General features: G+C 40.0%; 1 protein-coding gene across 10 annotated transcripts in view; it reads left to right on the top strand.

The window, feature by feature from the left end:
• ZNF655 (zinc finger protein 655) overlaps nt 1–17,259 on the top strand; it is a 17,479-nt gene extending 220 nt beyond the window's left edge. Inside the window, exons 2-6 of one of the 10 annotated variants that reach the window (XM_015557363.1) lie at nt 755–917; nt 1,993–2,078; nt 2,466–2,592; nt 10,669–10,773; nt 11,483–17,259. In XM_015557363.1, the coding sequence (XP_015412849.1) occupies nt 782–917; nt 1,993–2,078; nt 2,466–2,592; nt 10,669–10,773; nt 11,483–12,870 (1,842 nt within the window). In that variant the 5' untranslated portion in view covers nt 755–781 and the 3' untranslated portion in view covers nt 12,871–17,259. Of the gene's footprint in view, nt 1–754; nt 918–1,992; nt 2,079–2,465; nt 2,593–3,814; nt 4,651–6,815; nt 6,970–8,778; nt 10,371–10,668; nt 10,774–11,482 lie in introns of those variants that run through there. The other 9 variants (XM_015557383.1, XM_015557377.1, XM_015557376.1 and 6 more) reach the window with 9 other exon arrangements.
• The last annotated feature ends 1,389 nt before the right edge of the window (nt 17,260–18,648 follow it).

Genomic DNA, 18,648 nt, shown 5'->3' with positions numbered 1-18,648 from the left:
GCCTGTTTCTCCTCAGCCCGGCTCTGCCCCGCGGACGGAGAACCCTTGCTGTCAGGACCCGGTGGCCGTGCCTCGGCGTCAGCCGGGTGACCGTGGCTGGCCTCGCCTTTGGGGGCCATGTTTTCCCCCAGCGGAGAAGTGGGAGGAGGGCAGCGCCGGGATAAATCATTTGGTAGAGCTTAATTTCCCTACTCTTGCACCTTATTCTCTTAACGTATACTTTTTGTATAATGTGAGTGGGGCCTTGGCTCTGAAGGACGCCAGTCCCGCCCGCTGGGGCCGCAGCTCTTCCTGGGGTGACTGGCAGGGTTGAGGGAAAGGCCTGCCTCCCTCGTCGGGGTTAGCGAAGGGCCTGGTCCCCACAGTGGAATTTCGTTCTTAGTCAAGACTATTTAGTGATTGAAAGGGGGCCGACCGAGTGTTTACCAAGCAATCCCCAGGGGCCTGCTCTTAAAGAAATAACGAGTAATCCTAAGGAGCATATGTCTCTGGGTACAGACTTGAGCCTTGAAAGAAATTTGTAAATCTCAACTATTTTAAACTTTCCTCGGAAATCTTTATTCAGTAGAACTTGATTTTTTTTTTTTTTTGAAATACCACCAATTCGTTGTTTAGGTTAGGTGCTTAATGATTATCAACTATTTTTTTTTATTGAGTATCTGCAGTGTATAAGGTGCTTTGCTAAGTGCTCAGGATAGGAACTTCCAGGCTATTTTAACGTACTAAAACCATTTCTCCTACTCTCACCCCACAGTGATGGTCACTGTCCTCCGGAACAGGGATGGAGGAACTGTCTGTCCAGGAAACAGAAGGATCACCAAGGGCCCAGTTTCCGTCTTTGGAGACCCAGCCCGAGGGCCTGTCCCCAGAGCCTGAGTTCCTGCAGGACACGGACATGGAACAGGGACTCCCTGGGGGTAAGGCAGAGAGAGCACTGACATCCAGGAGCACGGGCATGTGGGCGGCTTCTGGGCCTGGTGTGAGAGAGGGAGGCCAGGAACTCCTGCCAGAAGATGGCCCCTTAGAGGGAGGCCTGGGAGGGAGGGGCACGGGGCCCCTCTATTAAGGACAGCCCGTCTTCCCTTAACAGGCAGAATGGTAGTCCCTCTGCTCCAGCTGCTTTTTGTTTATACCACCTTTGCTTCATCCCATTTGCCACATCCACAACCGTTTCCCAGATGTGCTGTTTTTGCGGCCTCTCACAATCCTCGCTTGGCTTTCGTTTCCTCTTAGGTTCAGGGCTGTCCCTCCCCCCTCTTCCCTTCACCTAGTGTCTTCCCTCCTGGATGACCTTTCGTGCTTTGCCACAGGCCATTCTGTTGCAACTGCAGTGTTTGTGACTAATTTTGGTCAAGAAAGCACGCATTGAATTCCTTGATTGAGCCTGTCAGAGTGGATACATGTCTTATGCTGATTATACAATAACATTTTTATGTATTATATAGGTAGGTTGATCTGTCTTGTACTTCCTTTGTCCTGTAATCTTATCTCGGAATACTTGTAGCCAACTGCACTGAAATAACGTTTGTCAGCAACACTGTGTGTGTAGAGTGCTGTGGGGCATGTGGGAGTGTGGAAAGGATTGTGAGGAAACAGATGGCCATTCCTTATTCTTAGGTGGCTTACACGCTAGTTGCAGAGACAGTGACCATTCACGAGGTGAAGGCTTAGTGATTATAGAACAGTGTCTGGGAAAGGGTCAGAGGTCTGTTAGGTAACCATGGCTCTTGACAAGTCACTGTAAGTTCTTACGCTTTGCTTTGCCCATTTGCAAAACAGATACACTGCTTAAAATCCCGTCTCATGGGTCTGAACTTTTGTAGTAGGGCATGCAAGTGCTGAGAAGGAGCAGAGTAGACACACTCACTACTTGATAAATGTTTGTTGGTTTTACTAGAATGTTGACGGGAAGAAGGGTCCTACTGGCTCTCTTCTGTAAGGGAGCCCTGGGGAAGGGCTGCTCTCACTCTTGGCTCCTTTCTCCTCCCTTAGCTCCACCTGTTCCCCAGGTGCCTGATCTTCCCCACGAGGGAAGCCCAGGAGACCAGGCAACTGCACTCCTGACAGCCAGGTACCAGGTGAGCTGAGGAACCTTCTTTTCCTCAGGGACTGTTGCTGCTGATTGAGTGTGTCCCTTCCCTCACCCCATCCATAAACCTTGCCTAGAACTTTTTCAGTAACAGACTCTGGTTTCAGAGCTGATCCTCTTCAGAGATCTGGACATCACACAAACCATCTTCCCATCTTCTCAACACCACTGGAAAACACTGTTTGTTCTTTATCCCTAGTGTTTTGATGGGTGCTTATTGTTACAGGGTTATGGAATTTATTCCCTAGATTCTAATCTGTTCTCACTCCTCCCCAACATAAATACACACTGGAGACTCTATATCATCTCCTTCATTCTCTGGCCATGATGCTGTCGTGGCCTTATTCCCGAGAGCAGCCAGGCTGTATTATTTCAGGAGTTTGTGACATTCGAGGATGTGGCTGTGCACCTTACTCGAGAGGAATGGGGATGCCTGGACCCTGTTCAGAGGGATCTCTACAGAGAAGTGATGTTAGAGAATTATGGGAACGTGGTCTCACTGGGTAAGGACTTCTTTTTATTCATTCAGTTGACCTATTGGGATTTCTTTACTGAGTAGGTGTGAGGTCTCTGAGAAAGTAGAATTTGGCTCAGATTCCAGGTCTAAGAACCTCTGAATCCTCTATCTTTAAGGTCATCTCCTCTGGGAGTGGTTTTCCTTTGGGGGTTTCAAGATGAGACATTCTACTCCTTATTCTGAGTTAATGGTTCCTGCTTTTATGGGGTATTTGTTCCCTGTTAGAAAAGGGAAGCTTGCTTGTGCTTTGCCTAAGTTCTCACCTTCCCTTTTTTATTTTAATTTAACTTAATTTAATTTTTATTTTATATGAGAGAGACTCTAGGGCAGTGGTTCTTAACCTTCTGGCCTTTTAAAATCAGTTCCTCATGTTGTGACCCAAGCATAAAATTATTTTTGTTGCTACTTCATAACTGTAATGTTGCTACTGTATGAATCACAATGTAAATATCTGTTATGCAGGATGGTCTTAGGCGACCCCTGTGAAAGGGTCGTTCGACCACCAAAGGTTGTTCTTGACCCACAGGTTGAGAACCGCTGCTCTAGGGCCTCCCAACCTACACTTTCCTTCCTGGTAATTCAGTGCCTTTGTATCTGAGTTTCCCATTTTCTTTGGAAGAAGAAATGCCTTTTTAAAAGATAAGCTTAAATCCTTCTTGTTGAGTAATCTCTTATAAGAGAGATGACTAAATTCATCTTCAAGCAGGCAGGATTTGAGAGACTTCATTTAAAGACAAGACTCACTGTGCGTACATTTCAGTGAGTCACCCAGATGGTAATCCTAATAACCTCATTCCTAGCAGCAGAAGTCTCAGATTTAAACCAAGTCTCTCCTTTGTCATATGGGTTGTACAGCAGGCCGCCCAGATTAGGTAACCTGTGGTGCTGTGGAGAAGCTCAGTGGGGGGTTGTTGATAGCCCCCTTCATGTGAGCATTGCTCCTTTTCCTCTCTCTCTCTCTCTCTTTGTTTTTTTGTTTTGTTGTTGCCGTCTCTGCTTTTGTTCTTTTTATTTATGTGTGAATTTAATGGCGGTTTTTCTTTTCTCTCTCTCATTTTGCTTTGCCTATGCTGATGGCATCTAGGGTTGTTGCTTTGTCTCCTTGATTACACTCAGGATTAAAGAGGTCTTCTTCTCTGTGGGGAGGCAGCCTGCCAACTGGGAAGATTTTAGCGTGTTTTCCATTCCTGGCTCTTTGATCTTTATAGGCATACTTCTCCGTCTTCCCACCACCCGGATTCATAGTGTGAATTCCTGCCCGGCCCTGAGTCATACCCAGGCAAGTGCTTTCTCTGGAGAAACACTTGCAGTCCTTTCAGCAGGCATCTCCAAGAGATGGCCCAAGTATCGGCTTCCCATCGATATTGCTCATCCCTGCTCGGAAACTCCTTTTCCACGATTATAAGATATTACATTTGATTGATGGAATAGATGCTCCCAGGATGCCACCACTTTGTAAAATTGCAGCTCCTCAAAAGACCTTTTGTTAAATTTCTAAAGGGCCAAGGAAACTCTCCGTTGCCACCAGATGCATTTTGTATCCTGAATTTTGAGTTCATTCAGAAGCCATGGTTAGTGGTCATCTACTTGTGTTCTGAGAAACCACAAAGTTCAACTCCAGCTCTTCAGTTATTATGTTTTCATTTTATTTTAGAATGTGGAACGTTTGTTGCGTGCCCCTCCTTTTCTGTAGTGAACCGGACCTGCTCCTTCTGATGCTTAACTCTCTTGTGACTCCTGGGCTTTCTTTCTATTTAACATTCTAGTCTTCTTTTAAGTCCCTGTGGCCTCCTCCAAGGTCCTGACTTTGTCCCCTTTATTATTTGTTGCCACACAAGATTGATACATTTATATGATCTTTTCTGATTAAGTATTCCTTAGCTGTCCTTGGTGGAGGGGAGATGGGAAGGCAAAAGAGTTCAGTTTCTTTATTTCAGGGCATCAGATTGAATGTATATTTAACAATTTTGTATACTGTAAAGTGATATGTAATTGCAAGATACTATAAATTTTATCTAATAATTACATAATTTCCAATAGTTAACCTGTCTACTTTTTGGAGTAAAGAAACTTCTTAATCAGCCTAATTGCACAGCATGCTAGTTAACTGAATTTTGTTCCATTTTCTCGCATCTCTTCATATATACAGGACACACATGCATACTTATACACATACTGGGCACAAATACACACAAGAAATCCTCATATTCAATTTGCTCTTGTGATAGGAGCCTCTCCTTAGTAATTATTTTCTACAGTCCTTGGGAAGACCTTTCATATTTGTGGGTTCAGCAAATTCCATGTGAATTTTAAAGTTATACATTTAATTAACTTAGCTTAATGTTGATGTTATAAAATAAGGACTCTTATAATTCAGTCCCTGACTTAGCAGCCAGTTCACATCTTTTTTCCCATAGCAGTAGCTCTGAGGTGTATTTGTCACAGACATCAGAACTTTGGTCCTTTGGTTAAGTGCTTTGACTGTATTCTAGTAAATATACAGAGTATGGCCCTCGCTGGTTTGGCTCAGTGGATAGAGCATTGGCTTGCAGACTAAAGGGTCCTGTATTTGATTCCCATCAAGGGCACGTACCTTGGTTGCAGGCTCCTCCCTGGCCCGGGCCCTGGTCAGGGTGCATGAGGGAGACAACCAATGTTTCTCTCACATCAATGTTTCTCTCTGTCTTTCCCTCTTTTCCACTCTCTCTAAAAGATCAATGGAAAAATATCCTCGGGTGAGGATTAACAAAAACAAATAATCAAAACAAAAAAATATAGAGTATGAACAGTTGAGTAAAAGAGCGAAAAAGTTTGTAAAAACATAATTTTTATTACCAAATCTAAAAAGAAGCATACTCTATTAACAATATATGACTTACTGGCTTGTGGATCATACCCAAAGGAATGTTATATATGACTTAGTGCTTAAAATTAAGATTAAGTACTGGAAATTAAGACTGGGAAAGAGGCCTGGATTGCATTGCAAATGGGATAGAGTGGCGGGTGCCAGATTAGATGACATGTTTATTAGAATTCTAGTTCATGATAAGTGAGTTGATAAATCAGGAATGTTTGGCACATAGCCCCTAACTTTTTGAAGTTAATGCCCTCAGGACAAAAATGATTTTGTATAGAATGTTTTTATTGCCACAGGTATATACTATTTCTTAAGCAACCGGTAGGTTCCCTGATAATCCTATCTAATAATAGACAAACATAGTAATTGACCGTACCTTCACTATGCCTGACATAGGCTAATCAGCAGGATATGCAAATCAACTGCCAACAAAGATGGCAGTTGATTTGCATACATAGGCACGAAGCAGCGGAGCAAAGACTGAAGGCGGCTTCAGCCGGAGCAGCGAAGACTGAAGGCGGCTCTGGCCGGAGTGAAGGCCTAGGTCCTGGGTGCCGGAGGAACACTGGTGCCAGCAGCCAGGGGAAGGGAAGGCCTATTGCATGAATCTTTTTGTGCAACAGGCCTCTAGTATGTGTGTGTGTGTGTGTGTGTGTGTATATATTAATCCTTACTATAACCCTGTGAGCAGATATTACTCTATTTTATACCTGAGGAAGCTGAGATTCAGAGAAATTAGTAATTCATGTAATTTGGAATCAAAACTGACTATGGCCGAAACCAGTTTGGCTCAGTGGATAGAGCATCAGCCTGCGGACTGAGGGGTCCCAGGTTCGATTCCAGTCAAGGGCATGTGCCTGGGTTGCGGGCACATCCCCAGTGGGAGATGTGCAGGAGGCGGCTGAACGATGTCTCTCTCTCATCGATGTTTCTGGCTCTCTATCTCTCTCCCTTCCTCTCTGCAAAAAATCAATAAAATATATTTAAAAAAAAAAACCTGACTATGAAACCCATGCTCTTTTTCACTATTTTGTGTCTTAAAGCAATTAGTTAAACCACATATGGTGTGTTTTTTTATATTTTCATGGCTGTACTCTGATGACAATGAAAAATGGCTATGATAAATTGAACAGATAGGCACGTTTGTATAGCTTGGGAACAGAAAGAACACATTCAAGACGTAAAATTGTCTAGGAATATATTTCATTATAAGTATACTAGAGGCCCGATGCACGAAATTCCTGCAAGAGTAGGCCTTCCTTCCCCTGGCTGCCACCACTGGCTTCCCTCTGGCACCTGGGACCCAGGCTTCCCTTGCAGCAGCCCCGGCTTTGTCTGGAAAGTTGTCCAACATCTGGTCTAATGGCATATTAAACTTTTATTATTATAGAAGATACACAATAATATTGCTAAGGAGAGATTTTATTTGTGTATTTGTTAAGGATCAGGAAGAAAGGCATGAAGCTTCCAAATGGCTAAATCTTAGACAGGAAACCAAATAATGAGGTATATTTTATTTTTTTGCTTTATCCCTTAACCTTTTAATTCTGAGGTATATTTTAAATGTTACTCTAAAGAACCAGATTAAGTAAAAATAAATCGAATTAGGAAATGGCTTTGGTTTAAATTTAAAAATTAAAAGATGTTAATAAAAATTATTTTATTTTTCTAAAATATAATTTTATTGATTTCAGAGAGGGAGAGAGAGGGAGAGAGAGAGAGAAACAATGATGAGAATCATTGATCAGCTGTCTCCTGCATGTCTCCCACTGGGGATCGAGCCCACAACCCGGGCATGTGCCTTGACCAAGAATCAAACCGTGACCTCCTGGTTCATAGGTCAGTCAGTCCTCAACCACTGAGCCACACCAGCCAGGCAAAAATTAAGTAATTTTAGATTAGAGGCTTGAGCTACAAAAAAAACTAAGCAAATGCTATTTTTGAGAGCACAGAGTTTTGACTTAAATTTAGGAAAAGGCATTTATTTATTTATTATTGATTTTAGAGAGCGAAAGGGAGGGAGGGAGGGAGAGGGAGCGAAGGAGGGGGAGAGAGGGAGAGAAAGAGAGATAGAGAAAGAGAGAAGGAAAGAGAAACAGTGATTTGTTGTTTCACTTATCTATGCTTTCATTGGTTGCATCTTCTATGTCCCCTGACTGAAGATTGAACTTGCAAGCTTGGCATATGCGGACCACACTCTGACTGAGTTACTGGCCAGGGCAGGAAAAGACATTTAGACCAATGGCAGGAAAACCTGTCTTAATGCTTTCTGAGACCCTTAGTGTGGTAGAGTAGAAAGAATATAAACTGTGGAATTAAACGTGTTCCAGTTATCAGCTGTGATACATTGAGCAAATATTTAAACTCACACTCATTTTCTTCATCTATAAAACATGAAAAATAGCCCTGACCGGTTTGGGTCAGTGGATAGAGGGTCGGCCTGTAGACTCAAGGGGGTCCCAGGTTCGATTCCAGTCAAGGGCATGTACCTTGGTTGCGGGCACATACCCAGTGGGGAGTGTGCAGGAGGCAGCTGATCGATGTCTCTCTGTCATCGATGTTTCTGACTCTCTATCCCTCTCCCTTCCTCTCTGTAAGAAATCAATAAAATATATTTTTTAAAAAACACACATGAAAAATAGTGTCTCCCTTTTGGTTTGTGCCAAGGATTAAGTTAGATTATGTTTATAAGTACCTGGCTCATGGTAGTTACTCAAATGTTTGTTTGAAAAGGACAAGTGATATGAGCTATAGACCAATGTTTTTAATACAAATAAAAATTTTAGGAGAGTTCAAATTATTTCTTTACAAGTTCAATTTCCTCAAATTGAATATTGCTCTGACTGTGCCTAGAGTTTGGATTTTTATTATAAAGAGATTTTTTATTTCTCTGGCACTAAAGATCTCTTAGATCCCTTTTAATGAAAACATTCATGATTCCAAGTCTTTTGGATCCTGGTTCTCCAATCACTATTTCTGTTCTTTTATTATGTTTACTATTTATTCCATTATCAACATATTGGTTTTCTGTTCTCTTTCTATACATATTTTGGAGGAAGGAATGGATTTCATTCACAATCATTCTTTTACTAGTGGATTATTTAAAAGCCAAGTTCTGAAATAAGACTGGGTTTATGTCCTATCAGTGGTTCTCAACCTTCCTAATGCCGCGACCCTTTAATACAGTTCCTCATGTTGTGGTGACCCCCAACCATAAAATTATTTTCGTTGCTACTCATAACTGTAATTTTGCTGCTGTTATGAATCGTAAATATCTGATATGCAGGATGTATTTTCATTGTTCGCGACCCACAGGTCGAGAACCGCTGGAACCACTTGTGGCCTTGGGCAAGTTAATTAACCTTTTTGAATCTTAGTTTTCCTATTTGTAAAATGGGTATAATAATAGTGACTGCCTCATAAAGGTATGGTGACTATTAAGTGAGTGCAAGCTTGTATAGCTCATGGGTATGGTACTTTGTACCTACCACCTACTTAGTAAATCATAGCTTAATATTTTGATGATACAGGTGACTTTAAGTCTATATCATGAACTCTGTTTTCTTCTGAACTTCCGTCTTGTATATCTAATTGCCTGTTAAGCATTTTATATCTTTTTACATTACCTTAAACACAAGTCCAAAATCAAACCTCTCATTCCACATCGAGATGATCTTTTTTGTTGTGCATATGTGATTTAAGTGTAGATATAAAGAACCAAAATTTCAGTTGTCAAATACTTAGAGATATCTTAATAAATATTTCAAAAGTAGAAGTTGCAAATTATGTTATCAGAATTCTGAACAGAATAGTTGCTGCTTCATACCACACTAACTTTTTTTTAACTTGGAAAACTATTTCATTTGACATGGAGGACCTTAACTAAATACATGTCCAAAAGAACTCTATTAATGCCCAGTAGGAATTTAGAAACACAGTAAATAAAAGACATTTATATCTTTTTTACATTTGTTCTGATCTCTCTGCTCTTAGACTCTCACACAGAATCCCAAGAGGGCAGCTGTTAGTTTATATTTTCTAAGTCCAATGCCCTTTTAAAAACAGTGGTTATTTGTTGTATGTTGATACTTGGACACAAAATTGGCACTCAGTGAGTAGCTTTTAAGTAAATGAATCAAAAGAAATGCAAGATACAAGCTACATGGTCCCTGCAGTCGGGTAGGGATGATGATACCTGAAACCAAGTAAAAAATCTGTAAATTTCATTATATAGTGACATATCAGGATAAGAGGAACAAATAAATTTTGTAGACATTCAGTAAGTGAAGAGAAAGGCTTTTGGAGATGAGAGGCTTGAGCTAAGACCTTGTATGTGTGCTACTAGAAGCTCTCTGGGCTGAACATGTGTAAAATGCCCCATTGATACTATAATAGTTCTGGCCCTTCAGAAGCAGACTGCCTCTTACTTTCACTTTAAAAGAGTTTAGATCCTAGCAGTCCATTATGCAAGCCGGAGAAAGCCCATTTTATGTGAAGATGCACTTTTATTGCACTTTCCTCACTATATATTATAATTATTTGTTTATACCTGTCTCTGCAGTTAGGAGTATAAGGTCTTTGAGAGAATGGGCCTTATTGGCTTGAGCCCTTTATCCCTGACATACTTTGGATAGAGAGGGCATCCCATAAATGTTTGTTTAATAAATAAGAGTGTAAGCTCCTAATGGGTGAGAATGTGTCATATTATTCTTTGTTTCCTTATTTGAATTGAAATGAATTGTTTCTTAAGATTTATCCTAAGAATATTTACTCAGCCTTCACTGATTCTGTTGCTATGGTTCATGTCACCATACAACAGATGCTTAATTATCCACTTTTCTCTAGGTTATATTTTGATTACCTCAGTTTTGACAAGGTCTAATACAAGAGTGATCTAGAGGCAACAGGTGAGGAGTGCTAATGATAATTTCTGTGAAATTATCCCATGCATAAATTCTGTTTGAGTAATGTTTAAGTGAACACTATTGCTCTCAAAAGTCATAAACTTGTTCCTTGACATATTTCTTTATAGAGCACAAATAGGAGTTCCTTATAGAGGATCTTTGCCACTCTCACACTCCAGGTCTTCCTAATGTCTTCTAAAAATTTACTTTCTTTCTCCGTTAACCATAAGTTAAGAGAAAAAGTGGCTGGTATGGTATCTGGGGATAAATTGCCACATCCCATTTCCTTCTCTATGAGCAGGATTTCCAATTTTCAAGCCTGATGGGATCTCTCAGCTGGAACAAGATCTACAGGTCTTTGATTTGGAAACTAAGAATAGAGAAGTCTTAAGAGATGACTGCTCAGGTGAGTAAGGCAGAATCAATCAGATGGAATTAGTACTGTTGTTGAGCCAAGTTGTAGCTGCTTTGGCAATCAGAATGGAGAGCTCTGTCTGTATCCCAGAATGGAGAATTCTTTCCTTTTCTCTCCAGCTTTTTTTTTTTTTTAATTGACTTTTAGAGAAAAAGGAAAGGAGACAGCAAAACATCCATGTCAGAGCAAAACATTATCAGCTGCCTCATGCATACCCCCTACTGGGGATCAAGCTGGCAACCTGGGCATGTACCCTGACCGGTGAATGGAACTGGCAACCTTTTGGTGCATGAGATGCCAAACCAACTGAGCCACACTGGCCAGGGCTCCCTTCAGTTTTGATGAACTCTTTGCATTTATTTTGTCCCTAATCATCCACAAGTTGTAGTAGGTCCCTATTCAAGTTGCTTGTCTATAATTCGCTTGAACTATTTTCTCCTTTGAAATACCTTAATTGATTTTCTTACTCTGCTGAAAGTATCTTCTGTTTCTACCACACCCTGAACCATTTAGAACCTACCACACTTTCATTTCATGCTCTTATATCTGCTGCTGAAATTTTATGCATATGTTTTAGAGTAAATAAACTTCTTTAATCCTGATAGATACTATATTACTTAGCTTTTTCCTCTCTGAGTTTTCTTTTTCTAAGCATAGGGTACAGATTACATTTGCATTTTCTATTTATATGTTGCATCAGATGGAGGAACCAGAGAAGAGAACAAGCTGTTGATTCCTAAGCAGAAAATTTCAGAAGTACATTCATGCAAAATGAGAGTAGGAAGACTCAAAAAGGATGCCGGCCAAGTTCCTGAGACTAGAGAAGTGTATAAACCTGAGGACAGATTAGAAAGGCTTCAGGAAATACTAAGGAAATTTTTATTCCTGGAGAAAGAGTTTAGGCAAATAACAATCAGCAAGAAAACTTTCACCAGTGAAAACAATGAATGTAATGAACCTGAAAAAAGCTTCAGTCTGGAATCTACCCTTGATACAGACCAGAGAGATCTTAGAATACAGAACATGGATGACATTGATAGGTATGACATTAGCCTCAACCAGAATTCAGCTGCTGAGAAACATGAACAAGTAAATCTAACACCGGGTTTTCAGAATAGTGACTATAAAGAAAGCTTAATGGATCTTTCCCACCTTAGTAAATGTGAGAGCATTTTCACCACTGAGAAATCCTATAAATGTGATGCATGTGAGAAAATCTTCCATCAGAGCTCAGCTCTTTCTAGACATCAGAGAATTCATACTAAAGAGAAACCCTACAAATGTAAAGAATGTGAAAAATCTTTCAGTCAGAGCTCAAGTCTTAGTCGACATAAAAGAATACATACTAGAGAAAAACCCTATAAATGTGAAGTGTCTGAGAAGTCCTGTGAATTATCTGATAAATCCTCTAGTCAGAGCTCAGGCATAATGAAGCATAAGAGGATTCACACTAAAGCAAAATCTTATAAATGTAGCAATTGTGAAAGAGTATTCAGTCGTAGTGTACACCTTACTCAACATCAGAGAATTCACAGAGAGATGCCCTGTAAGTGTACTGTATGTGGCAGCGACTTCTACCATACCTCATTCCTAGTCGAACATCAGAAGGTTCACTGTGAAGAGAAAGCCTATGAATATGAATGTGGGATGAACTTTACTAAATATCAAGGAGTTAGTCTCAGAGAAAAGCCCTATACATGTACTGAATGTGGAAAAGACTTCAGATTGAATTCCCATCTTATTCAGCATCAAAGAATTCACACAGGAGAGAAACCACATGAATGTAATGAATGTGGGAAAGCTTTCAGTCAAACCTCATGCCTTATTCAGCATCACAAAATTCACAGGAAAGAGAAATCCTCTGAGTATAATGATTATGAGGAAAGTTTTAATCATAGCTCAGATCTTGTCCTGCAGCGACAAGTCCTTACCAGAGAAGAAGCCTTTGATTGTGATGCATGGGAAAAGAACCTCATTCAGAGAGCACAACTTGTTCAACATCAAAGAATTCATACCAAAGAGAAACCTTATGAATGTAATGAACGTGGGAAGACATTTAGCCAAGTTCAGGCCTCATTCAATATCTGAGAGTTCACACCAGGGAAAAATTGTGAGTACTGAATGTGATAAAATCTTCAGTCAGCTCAACCTTTTCATCATTGGAGAATCCACACCAGAGAGAAATTTTCTGAATGTGATGAATGTAGGAAAGCTATTAGTTTTAAACTTTTAATTGATGCCTGCAAACCCATACCAGAGAAAACCTACAAATATATTGAATGTGGTAAATGCTTCATGTTATGTTCATAACTTAGTCATCATTGGAGAATTCATACAAGAATAAAAGCCCACCACTGTAAAGAATGTGAAAAAGCCTTCAGTCAAAGAAAATACCTTTTCAGCATCAAATTCATTCCATGCAGAAAGCCTATGAATGTAATAAATGTGTGTGTGTGTGTGTGTGTGAAGATTCAGTCATATTTCAATCTTCATTCAACATCAAAGAATCCATACCCAAGAGAAGCCATTGAGTATAGGAGTTCAAGTCTTTTTCATCATCAGAATATCTACACCAGACCAGAATCTGATATAACACAAATGGAAAAAATGTATTGCCATATTTCAGGCGTTACTCAACATCAAAATATTGAAGGGACAATTGTTGATTATTTGTATATGAAATCATTAATATATAGTCCCGATCTTTTTCATTGCAGAAGAATCTAGCCTGAGGAGTGACATGGTGAATGCAGTACTGTTATCTCATGGCATTCTTTAATATAATAGGTGTTGTAAGTAACTATGTATACTTTATTTATGGAATTCATTTAAGCTGTTTTTATTTTAATGTGGCCTATAAACATTTTTCTTTTTCTTGAAATTGGTATGTATTATTCTCAGCTTCCCTAAGATACTGTAATTACACCAATGTTAAAACATATCAGCATCTGGAAGGTAGCTCATTTAGTTTTTTCTGCTGTTCTCCACTCAGGTTCTCTCCAAAACAGACTATTAGGCCTGCTCTTTTCTGAAGACCCTAATTCCTATTTGTTTCTAGCCACAACAACTGGATTCCTGTTGATTTCTCCATTCTCTTAAGCGCCTTCGAAAGATGGTTTCCTAGTTTTAAGCTTTTCACCAGCAGGTATGCCGTCCCCATTTGATGTCACTGTTCTGGTGTCTTCTTTCCCAAAGGAAAGCATTTTCCTTTAAAAGAATTGGATTTCTACATCCGGTTCACCCATGAATATGAAAGATTCTGTCTCCCTTGAATTTATGACAGACAGCTAAACAATTTCAAGTGATGCCCAAGTTCTTAGCTGCCTTGTTTTGCATCCACAGCCCACTAACAGAGATGATAAGGACTCTTAGTGTTATAGCTACATTCATTCAGCATCTACTCTGCATGTCTAAGTTTAGAAATATTTTATATACTTCCATTGAAGGCCAGCAAAATGCTCGGGCTTGTTTTTGATAGGGCAAAACATAAAGAACATATACTAAAAGATCAGAGAGCTTCATAAGGCAGAGAGCTCAGCCTACCAACAAAGATATTGCTGTTCTTACATAATATCTCCAGAGAGAATATTTCAAGAGAGTTGGTAATTCTGTTCCTGGTAAAATTTTAACCATTAAGATTGTTTTCTTATCTATTTGGATTTCCACCTTCAATATCCTCTCATCAATCTAGGACAGTATTTGAAGTGTGGGGGCATTTTGTATACTTATTCTATTATCACATTTTTTTTTGTATTTTACTAGAGTCTATAGGCCATATTCAAGAACATGATTTTCTTGATTGATAAAAGTGATCACAGATATTGGCTCCAGATTTCAGGATCACCATCATAACACCTAGCAACAGTTTATGATTCTTAGATGATGTCAAAGCACTTTATTATATTTTTCCATCTTAAGTTTCATAATATTTTGTGAATAAGACAAGTGTTATTTAAAATTCTAGTTGTCATTCCAGCAGTTAAGGCCTTCATAGTTCAGAAGTTATAATATTCATGAGGGATCCTCAACAAATATATAAAAATGTATTGCTTGCCCTATAAGCATTTTATGGCTAACCTCTAGGATAGTTCTACCAGTATATTTTACCTCTTAGCCATCAGCAAGCATATGATCTAATCAGGGCAAGGTGGAATCTAAATGTAAAATCAAATGGAAATGCATGTTTCTTTTTCCCTGAAAAGGAATGTGTATACTCATGTATAGAAGCTAATAGTCACTTCCAGGGATTATGAAACAGGATGAAGTAATCCTTAAATACCAGAATGTATAAACATCACTTGTATGCATTTGGTTTAGGAATGTGCTTTTTACTTCCGCTTGAATAAAAGGGTGTTTGATATTCTGCAAATCTGTTTCAAATAAAATCTGAAGGCCTTAGCTGGAAGCATTTGGAAATTTTGGAATCACCTTTCTGGCTGCAACTCAGTTCCTTACAGATGCTGCTTCATTAACAAGAGTAGATTGTTCTCCTGTATACTGGTTCTTGCTATTCACGGAACTCTTGAGGAATAAAGTCTGAATGTTTAGGAATTAAAGGATTATTCAATTGGGATGGTGTCAGTACATAAAATAAGAGGAAATCATTTGAGGTTTCAGTTAAATTAGGCAGAATGTGTGTGTGTGTTTTTTTTAGTAAAACACATTATTAAAAATTAGAAAAAAGTAACTTGCCAGTTTAAGCTTGCTGATATTTAATTGGTCCAATAGAATATGAGTTTGTGTTAATTTTTTTAGTCTTGATGCTGGAGAGGTAAGAGAAGAAATCTAATAGTTGAGGGACACCTAATTTTATCTTCTATCTGCCCACCCACCTACATGTACATATATGTATGTGCATATTCAAACTTATTCCCCACAACTCTACAAGGGAACTAGCTTCATTTTACAGAACTGAGGTATAGGGAGGTTAAAGAACTTGTTAGGATCACATAGCAAGTTCAAAGTCAGGTGTGTTTGACTCCAAAACGTCAGGTTGGTATTAGACACCAACCAGGGACGTTTTCTTTGATTGCTCTTCATTCCTTGTTACACCCCAATGATTCACTGTTACTAGTTTGCAACTCATCCTAAATGCTCTGAAAGCTTTCTGGGATACTAGGAGAAAATATCCCAATATCTTTTGGTGCTAGTTAGAGACCCTTCTCCGCCCCATAAACAGGCTTAGACAATTTTGACTGTAACAGGTCACAGATCAAAAGTCCCAAATTCCTGTCTCCTGCTAAGTCCCCTCCATTCCCATCACTAGATTTATATTTCCATTTGCAATGCCAAAATGTGCTCTTAATTTTTGCTGCTAATTAGAACTTGCTGATGGACATTTATTCTTACCAAGATTTACTGTCACCTCTGGTTACATTATAGCAGTGGAACAAAGCAGTTATTGGGAAAATCAAGTTTGATACCTAGGTTGTGGGTTGAGCATAAGAGTATCCAGATAGAGGTAGACTTGAAGGATATGTGGTACACTGGAAGAGGAGCAAGGAGAGCATTTCAGGCAAGAGAGATGATGTCAGAAGGCCTACAAATGAGAGTATGGCATTTTCAGGGTAATATATGAGCTTTCTGGAGAAATGCCTCACGCTAGCAAATAGTATGAGGGTAACTGATGAAGTTGAAGAACAAAAACTTCTAGGGTGTCATCTCAGCAAAGCATAATGGGATTCCCACAACTAGAAATGTAACTACCTGTCCATTCAATAATACATTTGCCAGACACTATGATATTCAGTGCTAGTCAAAGGATACAGTTAACCTAATCAAATGAATGAAACCATCTACTGAGTAAAAATAAACAGATTAGTTGTCTAAGCAATAGCTTTGGATTTAGACATACCTGTGTTTGAATTTTGCTGTTTACTAGCTGTGTGACTGGAAATTTTACTTAGTCTCTCTAGTTTTCTTGTCTATACAATGTGGCTAATAGCATGAAAATTAAAGAGATAATGTAAAAGGTACTGGTCATATAGTAAGTGCCAAATAGTTATTAATATAAATACTATTATAAAAACCAGTAAAAATAGAAGACAGATGTTTAGATAGAAGATGGAATTAATGAGCAAGTATTTAACAGTGTAGGACTGGCATTGTCCAGGATGGGATGCCCTGGGTTTGGAGAACTTAAATATGACTAGAGAAAACATCAGGCATCCTTGTCTGTGGTAGGAACTGCCTCCTGACAGGGACTCCCTGTTGGAGTCAGCAAGCTGACATCTGTCTTGTCTAAAATTCATATGAGTTCACATTTTCAAAATACAAGTGCATAAAGGAACTGTTGTTTAATCCAAGATTGTAAGAATGATTTCAGTAAGAAATCAGATCGTGCCCTGTATAAGTCAACAAGAAAATAATGCTGGAATTTTTTAATTTTGTTGATGCATCCTATTCACTCCACTTATAGAAAATGGTTAACCTCTTGTATTTGTATTTCATGTTTATAAATTTACAACTTGGACATAACTACAAGTGTCTTGTCTTTTTTCTTTTCAGCGGTTGCTCATATTACAGATCTTCACCCAGTCTTTCTTCATTGTCCTTCCTATGTGCAGTTAGACACTAGGCTCTCATTTGAGCAGACCAGGGTTCAAATGCTGCCTCCTTGCTTACTAACTGCAGCTTCTGGCATGTAAGATAGTAAAAATTACCAGCTTCATCAGATTGTTGTGAGGATTAATGAGATGATATCAGTTTAAATGCCCCACAATTGGTAGCTGTTATTTCTGAGTTTAGCAGGAATCTACTCTTATCATAACTCATTTCCTTAATCCCTTTTCCTGCTTCAACATATCAAATGTGCCACAGGCAAATCTGTAGTGCAGGCGCAGTAGGGTCTTTGGACCTCTCTAAGGTTTTTCTTCCTCATACTGGTATTGGGTACCAGCATGCTCCTCCTGTTTGTTTATATACTCCAGGCAAAACTGGTAGGGACTGGGTTGAAGGGACAAAGGGAAAGGAGGACTGAGGGCCTTCATAACCTGAATTTGGGCTCAGCAGGTCACCTGATCTGTAATTTTGAAGGAGGAGGTGAGATGGGTGGTAAAACTGCAGGAGTCAAGCGGAGGAGGCAAATGGGGTGCATACAGGGTCAGAGGGGATGAAGAAGGAAACAAATTTAGATTCTTGGTCCACTTAGTGATATAGTGGGCAAATAAATCTGTTCCAACCTCCTACAATCCTTCCTGGGGGAAGGACAAACACCAATTTAAGGTCTCCACCCCCACGTGGTTCTGGACCCAGCTCCCCAGCAGCCTCTAGAGAACCCCCGATCAAGATTAGACCAGATTAGACCTTTGAACTGCCTAGATGGGACCCAGAAGTGCATGCCAAGGACCCATGTTTCCAGGCTTCTGAGTGAGTGTAGGGGATCAGCAACCCAGGGAGCAGAGTGGGGCAGCCTGTGACAAGCTCAGACTGCAGTGGTGGACCAGGGCTGTGCGGGAGGGGCGCAGTGTGGGGGGGACTCAGGGAATTGGGTTGGGGCTGCAGGCCACCTGCGGTGCTGCCAGCCTGGTGGCCATCTCACGGCAGGACCCAGATGACCTGGAGAGAGAATGAAGCTTCTCAGACCTTTTCCCGGTCTGAGAGTCTCCTGGGAAAAGTTCACCCACCGTTTCCCTATACCTGACCCCTTCTCCTACCCTTCCCTGAAGTGACTGCTCATCCCCTGTGTCCTGTTCTGAAGAATTTTTAGAGATGTCCTTGGCCTTGGAGCAGCACCAGGGATTGGACAGAGCCCTTGGAGAAGCTTCCTGAGCAGATGTCCCCTGAGTCTCTGTTTCCATCCCCTGAGCAATAGCCTAAAAAGCGCAAGAGTGAGGAGCTAACCTAACTGGTTTTCTTTGCCTAAAC

This window comes from Myotis davidii, unplaced genomic scaffold (assembly GCF_000327345.1).
Source record: "Myotis davidii unplaced genomic scaffold, ASM32734v1 scaffold1593, whole genome shotgun sequence".
NCBI classification, from domain to species: Eukaryota; Metazoa; Chordata; class Mammalia; order Chiroptera; family Vespertilionidae; genus Myotis; species Myotis davidii.
Note: the sequence above shows the minus strand (reverse complement) of the source record. Positions and strands in the feature narration are given on the sequence as shown.